Raw genomic sequence first — 12,162 nt, 5'->3', positions numbered from 1 at the left:
CAGTATAGCTTACATGTTCTAATGCACACACACAAAGTGATAAATATGTGAGGTGATAGATGTGTTACTAACTCAATGTGGGAAAATCCTTTCATAATGTATACCTGTATTAAATCACCATGACATAGACTTTATCTTCCAATTTTGTTAATTATATTTAGATAAAACTGAAATTTTGAAAAAAAGCTTAAAGGACATAAAGGAATATCTATAAAATAACAGTTCTTAAAATATGGTCTCCAGTCCACAAAGAGATCTGAACACCCTTGCAGGGGGTCTGAAAGGCCAAAACTCTTTTTATAATAATACTAAGATGTTATTTGCTCTTTTCATTTTCATTCTTTCATGAGAATGCTGTACACTTTTCCAGAAGCTACATACGTAATGTAACAGATTGACTATAAAAGCTGATACCAGAATCCAGCTGTCTCCTGTTAAGCCTGACATGAAAGGATTTGCAGAAATGTAAACCAATGCCACCCTTCTCACTAATTTTCTTGTTTTAGAAAAAGTTATTTTTCATACAATGTTATTAATATGTTTATTATAATTATTTTAAATGAATTCATAAATATTTTTTATTTCTCAGTTTTAATCTGCATATTATCACAGATATAACCCATAAAAAATTCTTTATCCCAATAATTTTTAATAGTATAAAGGAATCCTGAGAGCAAAAATTTTGAGAATCCTTGCCAAAGTTTTATTCTGCCTCACACCTTGTATGGCAGAAAACTGTATGGTAAAAAACACATAACATAAAATTCACCGTCTCAACCATCTTTGAGTATTCAATCCAGCAGTGCTAAGTGTATTCACACTGTTGTGAACAAGACCTTCAGAACTTTTTCATCTTGCAAATCTGAAACTCTATACTTATTAAACAACAAATCTCCCTCCCTTCTCCCAGCTCCTAGCCATGGCCATCTTCTTCCTGTCTTTATGAATTTGACAGTCTAGGAACCTCATATAAGTGGAATCATACAGTATTTGCTTTTTTGTGACTGGTTTATTTCACTTAGCATTATATCCTCAAATTTCATCTATGTTGTAGCATGTGCTAAGATTTCCTTCCTTTTTAAGACTTCATAATGTTCCATTGTATGTATAGTCCACATTTGTTCATATATTCATCCATCAGTGACAAGTGAATTGCTTCTAGATAAACCAACTTTTTTAAAAGAACATGAATTCACCTTATCAACAGAAATAAAGCTATTTCTGTTTTGGAAAAAGACGACACATGCTCTCTCACAAAGCACAGGTAACAAAGAGAAGGAAAGGGTGGTACAAAGTTCTTTAACTTAGTTGAGACCTTTGCAGGACTCCTGGGAAGTTAATCAACTATGATGACAAAGATTGTCTCTAACCCCAAGAAAAAGAAATAAGGGTTTGGGCTGATTCTTTGTGCATAAAATCTAGAAATCTACCCAGAGGCTGCAATTTACTCTAATTTGACCATTAGAAATAACTATACCAAACTATAAAAATTAATACAAACAAAATAACTATAATAAACATATTTTCAATTGATTCTAATTTCACTGTGAGTGATGGAGTCTCCCCTACAGGCTTGTCCCCATACTCTCTCCTCTCCAAAGTAATACAAGGAAACTCATCCAGACAGTCCCTGGCTTTCACATATGCCGCATGTGTATAAGTAAGGAGTCTAAAAGTTTACCATATCGTAAGAGAGCTTCTGTCTCCACATAAAACCATTGTAAAATCCCTAATTGCATTTTGCCTTTTACACAATCTGATGGTGTATTTCTGGCATTCTTTTTAATGGTCTTTTAAAAACTGTTTATTATGGACAATTTCAAATATATACAAAAGTAGTTTTTAAAAACTATTATGGACAATTTCAAATAAATACAAAAGTAGGTAGAATACCATAATTCACCTTTTTTCATTTCCCTTTTGCTGTGTAACAGACAACCTCAAACTTTGTGATCTAAATCAAAAGCCATTTTACTGCATTCATGGATTCTGAAGGTCAGAAATTTGGGTAGGGCATATTAGAGATGGCATGTTTTTGCTCCACAATGTCTGGAGCCTCAACTGGAAAGATCAGATAGCTTATATGAGTTGAATCATTGGAACTGGAATGATCTGGAGGTTTGTTCACTCATATGTCTGTACCTGGGCTGAGTTGACTTGAAGGCTGAACTTAGCAGGAGCTGTTGACCTTTCTAGGGGAGCACCTACACATTGCCTCTCCATTTGGCTTGGGCTTCTCATAATGTGGCAGCTGGACTCCCAGAGGGAGCTTCCTAAGAGGGGTGTCTGGAGAGCTAAGGTACCAAGGGAATCAGATGGGAGCTGCACAACCTTTTATGACCTAGCTTCAAAAGTCACCATGTCATTTCTATTATGCCTTTTTAATTAAAGCAATTACAAACCTGCCTACTATTCAAGGGGAATGTACATAGACCCCCACCTTTCTATGGGAAGATGAAATTACAGAAGAACATGTGGGATAGAAAAAACTGTTACTGCCATATTTAGAAAATAAAATCTGCCGCAAACATTGCATACCCATTGCCCCACTTCAGAAATTGTTCACTCATGGCCAACTTTGTTCCATCCATACCATACCCAATTCTCTCCTCCCACTGAGTTTATTTTGAAGCAAATCCCAAACATCATGTCAGTATACCCATAAACACTTCATCATGTATATTTAAAAGATGAGGTTTCTTGAAAAACAGCCTCAGTGCCATTATCCCACCTTAAAACAAATGAACAATAACTTGTTTAATATTATTAAATATCCAGTCTGTGTTTCCCAAATTGCCTCATCAGTATTTTCAATTAAGTTTATTTGTTTGAGTTAGGATTAAAATAGGGTTATTTCTAACATTTTTGAATAGGTTCTTTAATATGAATTTTTCCTTCAGAAATGAATGCACATTTGACCTGCTTATAGCTGAAGAGCTGAAATTGAGGATAAAGATTTATCTCCATCAGCACATCTAATGATTTTCCACCTGGTTGCAAATGAGGTAAGTTCATGAGACCCATGTGTCTCTTCAACTGTATTTTTCATTTTCTATTCATTTTATAAAATAATACAATCTAACACAATATTCAAATAATTGCACAATCATGCCTAAACCAACTATTCAATACAAGATGTACAAGTAATTGCCCACAAGCTCGTTGACCACCCAAACTTGCACTTCAGCTGCAACCTGGGTGCAAACAGTAGCCCTTTTCAGGCCTCAGTCACCAGTGCTAAATTGGTTCTACCACAAGGAGTGTTTCCTACCCAGGCCACCTTCCTTATAACTCCTTATCTAGACTCAACAAAGCAGGAAATACTTCCATCCTACTTTGTAGCGATTATTTCTTGGGAGAGCCACAAACTAACTGATGCTTGGTGAAAAGTCAAGAACACAGTAGACTCTAGCCTACATATAATATCAGAATAGGACGTGTTCTCACTCTATCCCCACCCCAACCACTTCCCTATTTCTGGTGCATTTTCTGAGCTCTCCCTTTTCTGTCTGTGTGTACATTACTTACACTGTCTATAGAGCCTGGGGGTAACAAAAAACAATATACCACTTAATTAGCTTTTTTAGCATTAGTATAATTAATAGGGTCTTCCAGGGCCTGTATCATCCCAGAAATGGGTGTTCAAAATTGGGCAGTCAGTATTCCTCAGGAACTTTTGAGTAAACCTACCTGGTTATGGTATGTGGCTGCTGAGACTTTTGAGTCCTTATTCTAGGGACACTTCCTGCTTTCTCTGATAGGTTCTGGCTCACTGACTGGCCCTAAGTGCCCTTTCCTATGAACATGGGGAGAAATACATATTTATAGGGTATATATAGACAAAAGCTTAACAGAAGAAAATCAGAAACCCTGTCTAAATCTATAGAGAAGTGCACATCCATCTTCTATAAACAGACATCTACACTAGAAAGGAAACAGACTATCTACAGTTTATCTTTGTAAAACATAAATTTGATCATATAACATCTGCCACACCAGGCTAGAGGCCCTGTCAATGGCCTCCCATTGCTGCAAGGATACCACAGGGCCCTGCTACTTCAGTTTCTATGTCCCCTGCTGCCCCTTTCTCTCTATTCAGCTCCCCCAGCCCTCAGTCCTCTCACGTCCATGCTGCCTCACCTTTGCACCTACCATCTCCTTAGCTTTGAATGATTCCCCTCCTTTGCCTACTTTTTGCTCATCTTTCAGACCTCAACTTAAATATCACCTCCACAGGAACTTCCTTACCCCACCCTAATTCAAATCCTCAACATATACTTGTAAAGACATAATCATCTTCAGAGCACCTGCCACCCTTGCAGTTTTACTTTTGTGTGTGTGTGTTTTTTTTAAATAGCATCTGCCTGCTCAGTAAGACTAGAAGCTCCAGAGTGCAGGGGTCGCTCCTGCTTGCTGCTTACTGCTACCTAGCTCAGTGCTCGGCACATGGTGGGCATCCATAAATATTTGAATGGCCATATAAATAACAGGTAATGAAAGCACCTTAAAGAACAGCACACACTCAACATGTTAACTTCCTTCATTCCAGCCCCTAGGATGTTATTGCTTTTAGTTTCTCCTTGTTTTAGAGTATAGTTTGATCACTAAAAACTTAAAACTGAAACTTAACTTTAGTAAGACTTAACCCAGTAACTCAAAACAACATACCATATGTATATCATTTACACAGTCCAGAGGGAATAACAAATACCTAAGAGATTGCCCCCTCTAAGGGATTTTTACATTAGGAAAATCTTCATTTTCTAGACAGACAAGTGAAAAAATGATTATTTTCTGAAGACACCCTGAAATCAGCCTGTGTTCTTACAAGTGTTTGGCCAAGTAAACATTGTGTGAGTCCCTAAAATCTCAGTGCCACCACTGACAATCAATTCTAGGCCACATGCAAATATTACCACATTATAATTATTAAATGACTCACATGAGCTGCCCTAGTTCATTTGAAGAGTTTTATTTCTTTTGGATCACTTTTGGATCACCAAATCTGGGTTATATAGTGGAAAAATTCTGGACTTGGAATTAGCAGGCTGAGTCTAAATCTACTTTACAAGGTTACTGTGAAGATTAAATGAAGTAATAATAATGATAAAAACTCACCTGCTGAACAGCTACATCATATTGCATATGAAGCTAGGTGTGTCACATAAAGCTAAATAATTCTCAGAAAACACAGTAAATTGTGCATTATTACCCCCACTTTACAGTTAAGGAAACTGAGGCTCTGGGAGGTTGAAAAACCAAGATTCTGCACCCTTCCAAGCTGCATGGCTGGGATGCATGTAAGAGGTCTCCAGCTAGGATGCATGTAAGCTGAAACTTGCCATAAAAATGTAGGGTATCTAATTATATAGTCTCTGAAATAACCATTCCTATTAATATTGCTGCATAATCCTTACTCCTATGTTCTCATATATTCCTCTTACCTGGCAGAGTGGATCAAACCAGCTAGATCCAGGAGCCAGCAATGTAACTGATCTCAATCAACAGATCATCACGTGTGCAAATCTCTCTTCTTCACTTCCTCATTTATGTTTTCCCAGTTTCCATTTTATTAACTTGCATGTGGACTGCACTGGCCCACATGTCACAAGGATTTACTATTTAGAAAATTCACAGTGATCCACTTTTCAAATCACCCAAATATTCCAAAGTAATTGATGTGACTTAACCCACAACAGGGGCAACGTGGTGGGATACAGGATCAAATGTCATGACAAAGGCAGAAAAAGAGCCTTTGCATCTGCTTTTCTGCCTCCATTTCTGCCACCATACGATCTCCTGGTGCTGATATATGATTTTTTTTCTTATCTGTAATTGTAGACTGTAAGTCTGATTCAGGTTGCAAAATAGTAACTGATATGTATACACACAATGCCTCCAAACTGTAATAACCTTCCTCAATTAACTCTACATTTACCTTCTAAGTTGCTGAAGAACAGACAAATCTGTGCAAGTCAAATAAAATTTCAAACCACTTTTCATTCATTGCTTTATTGGTGTTGCAATCTAAGTGGAAAATTCTAAGGGTTTTGGTGTTATTTGGTGCGTTCTAAAGTGCCAAGCATGGTGCCGTGAGTGTCAGTGAGCGCAGTAGACCAGACAAACCACATCTCTGCCTTTGTGGAGTTTATAATCCAGCAGATGACTCCAGCACGTAGCAACATTCACAATGCTAACAAATGTGGAAAGTTCTAGCAAGTTCAGGAGGCTGTGAGAGTGTGTCCTTCAGGACTGCAGCTGCCTGGAAGTTCAGGCAAAGCTCCTTTGAGGAAGTTACATTCCAGTTGAGGCAGGCCGCCATCTGTTTGCAGTTGTGCAACTGCCTTCACATCCCAGTTCTGACACTTGGCCATATTAATGTCCCAGAGCTTGGGTCCTTATGTGTAATACGAGGATAATATGCACCTGGCAGAGCTGTGGGAATAAGAGACAGTACAGGTAAAGCACCTCTTTCAGTACCAGGTAAACAGAGAGCCCTAAGTACATGTATGCCCGTTGTAATTACATATCAATGCAGGAAAACTGAAGAAAAGTTTGGCCAACATCTAAAGATAAATGAACAAAGGGGAGATTTGACAAAGGCTCCAAATTCAAGGGGCAGCCCTTAGCCTGCGCTTGTACGGAGGTTTGCGTCCCGAGTGTCAGATGGAGCGTCGAATACCCAAGGCTCTTTTCATGACAAGTTGATTTTTAGAAGTTGATCTCTTTCTAGCTGGAGGAGGGCCAATAACCTGGTCATATTTTTTTTTAGGCAAAAGTAAGGTGCCTGGGGAACAGCTCTCCGCTGAGCCAAAGGACACCTGATAATCAGATCTGGGCAGGCTCAAGTTACAAGCAAGTGTTTAAAAGCCAGATGTGGGGCGAAGTGATGAATGCTCTACCGGAGGCTTTAGTTGAGGGTGCGAAGACCTGACGCCACCCCCACCTGGATGGGACCTGGAAGAGGAAGCGCCAGGGTCGCGACCGGCGAACAAGGGACCTCGTGCTGCGTCCCGGGCGCTGCCTCCCAGGCCTCCCGGACGCTTGGCTCCTGGCCAGGCCCTCACCCTTCAGTGGGTGTGGGTGCTTTCAGGAACGGACGTGACTGCAGCGGACTGGAAAGCGCGCAAGGAAGGGCAGTGCGCGGGGGAGGCGGGGCGGCGCTGGGAGGGGGCGGGGGAGGGGTGCGCGGCGCGGGGAGGGCCAGGAGCGGGCGCGGGTGGCCGCGGAGGCCGGGGGAGGGCGGGAGGCCGGGGAGGGAGACGCGCGCCGACCGCGAACGGAGGAAGCGCGCCGTCTGCTCTCGCAGCGAGGCCGCGCGCGGGCGGGGCTGCCAGGTGAGCCGGAGATGCTGCTGCGCGCGAGGCCGGGGCTGCCGGTGCCCCCGCCGCTTCTGCTGCTGCTGGGGCCGCTCGGTCCCTTCCTGGCGGGCCCCCCGGCGGGACCCGTGCAGGCGGAGGTCGCGGCGGAGCTGGACTTCTCCACCGAGCCGCCGCTGCACCTGGTGAGTCCCGCCTTCCTGTCCGTCACCATCGACGCCAACCTGGCCACCGACCCGCGGTTCCTCACCTTCCTGGGGTAAGCGCCCCGACGGCCACTCTCCGTTCTTTCGCCGCTCAGTCCCGGAACCGCTCGGTCTCTCTCTCCCTTCCTCCCTCCAGCTCTATCTCGGCAGCCTACATCAAACCGCTCCTTCCTGCCTTCAGTTATTAAGGGGAAATTTGGAAAAGAAACTTCCCACCTCTCGCAGCAGCGCGCCCAGAGATGGGGACCCGGGCAAGTGCACCTGGAGGGCTGTGAGCCTTCGATCTATTGCCCAGTGTAGGACACCTAAGACCTTGGACTAGATGGACTTTTTTTTTAACGATGGAAAAGGCCTCAAAGAGAGTAAGCTCCTTACTCCATGTATAAGTATGTAATTTTATGCTCCATGTAAAGCTTATATACTCCATATAAATTTATATATATATATAAAGTTTTAAAGAGCACTTTTGTGCAAGGTACAGAGATTTCTCAGAGTACAGGTTTTTTTTAAATCCAAATTTTAAATAAATGAGACCTGGGAGACTGTTGCAGAGACTTACAGAGCCTGAATACAAAGCTGCCTCTCCAAGATGAGACTGCAGAACGGGGGACGCTGCTGACACATTTTCCTCACCTGAAAACTGAGGCTGATACAGGTTCACTGGCCCTGCCCTGTGAATGCAGGCTCTCCCAAGATAAGGAGCTGTGGGGACAGTCCCAGGCCATCTAGGCCACCCTTTCTCCCCCCGACCCCAACCCAGACATTTTTGTTAAAGACTGGAGGATAATGAAAACCAAAAGAGCATAACATGCAATAGATAAAACTGTTTGTTTTGTTAATTTTCAAAACACAGTGTACTTCTGTTCATATGAGCTTCTCTCTAGTGGCTCCTGACCACTCCAGTTCCCTTCCCACGGCAGAGGCCGTCTTGCATGCCTACACCTCAGAGGCATCTGCAGGCAGCTCCACACTCTTCCCAGCTGAGACCCCAAAGACTGCAGCTCACAGAGGCAGGAGCTCCCTCTCCTTCTATTCAAAGACCCCGCTTCTGAATTAGCACCTGAGGGTACATCTCCCCAAGAGGATCAGCACAGTGCCCAAAGTGACCCAGCCATCTCAAAATACAAAGCATTTAGCTTCCACCTCAGAAGACAACACCAAGGTTAGTATCTGTCCACAGAGGAGAGGGTGAGATGGACATGGTTCTGTTACAGTTCCTCAAAGTGAAGGTGCTTGGGTGAAGACAGCAAGAGCTGAGGAGATGAAAGCTGAACTAATACTAAGGAGGGATAATAAATAGAGCTGATACTAATTGGGCCCTCGTCATATGCCAGGCTCTGTTCTAAGCATCTTCTAGATGTTAATTCATTTAGTCTTTGCTCCAAAATTATGAGGTCAGTACTATTATTGTCCCCATTTTTAAAATGAAGAGATTGAGGCTTAGAGAGGTTCAATAACTTGTCCAGGTCAGCCAGCTCTTACATGAAGGAGCAGAGTTTGAACCCAGAAGCTCATTGCAGAGACAGGAGTACACAACAAGAAAATAAAAAAGTTTATATTTTTTAAAGGCTAGTAGGGTAGGGTATAGCTATAAAGACTGTCCAGAAACAAACTGAAAAGATTGATATAATGAAGACAAGCAATGACTTGAGTGTAGGAAAATCAGAGCCCAAACCTCTAAAGTGCTTCAAAAGTAGCCTAAGAAAATTTAATCAGATGGCACTGTTCTGATTTCCTATGATGACAAACAGATTTTTCTTTTTGCATGTCCAGTTAGAGAACGCACAGTACACAGAACTTAAATGACAATGAGAACAATCTAGAATTGGAAAGGAGCATCTTTTCAGTTTTCCTTCTTCCCAGAGGTAACTAATCAACAAGCCAATCAGGAACTTCCTAAGTCTGACTATGTGCAGAGCTGGGAAGAGGCCCTGGCCCCTCAAAAATGGGAGTTAAGACCGGTGGTGCTCAACAGAAATATAATGTGAGTCTCATGTGCAAGCTACATAAGTAATTTAAAATTTTCTAGTAGCTATGTTTGAAAAAGGTAAAAAGAAACAGGTGAAATTAATTTTAATAATATAGTTTATTTAACACAAAATATCCAACATATTACATTTTATCATGTAATTAATATAAAAATATTAAAGAGATATTTCACATTCTTTTTCTAATCAAGTCTTCAAAAGCTGGTGTATGTTTTATACTCAGTACATCTCATTTCAGACTAGCTACATTTCAAGTCCTGACCACATGTGGCTAGTGGTTACTGTAATGGCAGTATATCAACATTCAGTTAAGACACACACACATGCACAGGTCACTAATACAAGGTAGGAAGTGGCGTACAGGGTCCGTGGTCGAGATCCTAAGTTCTACAGAGCAAAAAGAGTGGTGGAAACAGCAAGAGTGCCGTTCATAAGGATTTGCTTTTTTTCTCCAGCAGAGTTCATCCCTTTTTGCCAATTTAATAAATATTCATTACTAATAACTTTCAATAATCAGATTCCTGCATCTCCATTGGCAAAGTTACTTTTCATATTTGGAAAAGCACTTACCAGCAATGTCAAGTGCACATTTTGATAACCAATGTTGGAAATAATATCAGGCCTTCTCCATGCTTGTTGCTGAGAGAAATAACCACAGCCAGAGAAACAGAACTGAGAGCAATCCTGAGACATAGATTCAGATTTTCTGAGCCCTGAGAGTACTCTGCCCCTGATCGATGCTCATCATTCCCTTCCCTCCCACACCTGTCACTGTCTCCCATCGCATGATAACCCTGCTGTACCCTCCTCATAGAATATTCCCCCCACCTCTCCACCTCTCTTCCCTAGCTAAAATGTGGCTCTCCTCTGTCAACCCAAGTGGAGAAGTAGATGTGGCTGCTTCTCTGAAGTAGCCCTTTGGAGCAGAAACTGCACTTTCTCCCCCGCTGCAGCTCTTCCCCATTCCCTGGTGTAGCTGGCAGATGATTGCCCACCAGTTTGAACTCCAGACTACTGTAGTTCAAATCCCTAGTGGCTTGTTACCTTGGGCAGATTACTTGCCTCCTTCTATTCAGGTTCCTTGTCTATATATGGGTTGTTTTAGGATGAAGTGAAGTAACCTATGCAGTGTCTAAAACACTCATTGAACCTGCTGCATGCCTGCAAGGACTGCTCGACTCCAGCGTGACCAAGCCCGGCTCTCATACTGCGCTCCTTGTCAGTGCACTCTGCTCCCCTCTTACTCACTCCTCCTCACTGATTGAAGATTGGCACTGATCTCGGTTTCCTGTCCACTCCCATGTCCCATCGTCATCCTGGATAACTTCAAGTCTACTTGAATAAACTGTCAATTTCTTCATACCCAGATTTTTAAATAATCTTCACTCCGTGTTGTACTGGAACCAGCTTGCACCAGCTTGTATGCATCTCTTCCCAACTCCGCATTCAGTGACATCAACCTGGTATCTAAGACCCACCCTGGTAGGAATACTTAGCAAATATTGACAAATACTACAAATCAGGGCACTTTTTTTAGGGCACCAGCTTACTAGCACACACTGCTTCACTCTATCTCAGCCACCTAATGCCATGGCCAAGCCTTGAGTCTTTTCATCTAAGAACCTTTCAACCTCTGAAATCTGAAGTTAAAATCTTCCGTTCTTGGACCACAGTCCTTACCCTCTTAGCTCTTTTACTCTTTGGGTCACACCTTAACTATTTTTCAAGTACCTTCACTGAACAGCCTCTTCTTCTCTCTACTTCTAACACATCTGATTTGGGCTTCTTAATTTACCACGAGTCATTCTGTGATAGTATCTCCAAACTGCTGCCCCAGTGTTCTTGCTAAAACCCAAGCCTTGTTTAGTACAACTGTGTTTTCTCTCTTTGGGAACTATTAGGTGGCCATAAGGTATGGAAATGGGAAATATTATCTAATCATGATTGTAATGCATATTATTAATAAACCACTTTTATGTATTTGCTTCTGCTTCCAGTCGTAGTGGCCACCCTATATAGCTGAGCTGTCAAGTTCTTAGAGGCCAGGAGGAATGCTCCAGTCACATGGACTGATGTTTCACTACAAATTCTTAGCCTCCAGACCTACTTGGCCCTTAGTGCTACCCCTGAACTAGTCATTTCCTTCCTCTCTCATTCTCTACTTCCTTCAAAACTCTGCTCCCACCTCCACCTTATCACTCTTAGCTTATGACCACATTTCTGTTTCCCAAAGAAAATAACATCCCTAGACAGGAAGTTCCTTTTCTTCCTGCCATCAAACCTGCAGAAATACCATGGCTATGTCTAGCTTTCTCCCTTCCTTTCTTCTCAGGCCAGTTCTTCTAGCTCTGCTCTGAATCCTGTCCCCCGTCCTGCATCCTGCAAGGACTTTACTCCATCAATCACCTTGTCTCTTTCCTGTGTCTCCAGCCTCTCCTTTCTTATTGAATCCTTCCTCTCAGCATAGAAACATCCTCTAGTCTTCCCCATCTCAAACACCTCCCTGCACATGTGCCTCTGCAGTTAACTCCCTCTTTTTCTCCTCTCCTTTGCAGTCTTTCTTACTGCCCATTTCTTCCTTGTTCCACCCCCATGAAGTCCCTATCATTGTGTCATAAAACCAGTCTCTCCAACATCATCAGTGACCTT

General features: G+C 42.2%; 1 protein-coding gene across 4 annotated transcripts in view; it reads left to right on the top strand.

Annotated features, from left to right (window-relative positions):
- The first annotated feature begins 7,240 nt into the window (after positions 1-7,240).
- Positions 7,241-12,162, top strand: part of HPSE (heparanase) — a 40,544-nt gene continuing 35,622 nt past the window's right edge. For all 4 annotated transcript variants that reach the window (XM_036906372.2, XM_036906371.2, XM_057502407.1 and 1 more), the window contains exon 1: positions 7,241-7,578. In XM_036906372.2, the coding sequence (XP_036762267.2) occupies positions 7,349-7,578 (230 nt within the window). In that variant the 5' untranslated portion in view covers positions 7,241-7,348. The remainder of the gene's footprint in view (positions 7,579-12,162) is intronic.

Source organism: Manis pentadactyla, chromosome 5, assembly GCF_030020395.1.
Source record: "Manis pentadactyla isolate mManPen7 chromosome 5, mManPen7.hap1, whole genome shotgun sequence".
NCBI classification, from domain to species: domain Eukaryota; kingdom Metazoa; phylum Chordata; class Mammalia; order Pholidota; family Manidae; genus Manis; species Manis pentadactyla.
Note: the sequence above shows the minus strand (reverse complement) of the source record. Positions and strands in the feature narration are given on the sequence as shown.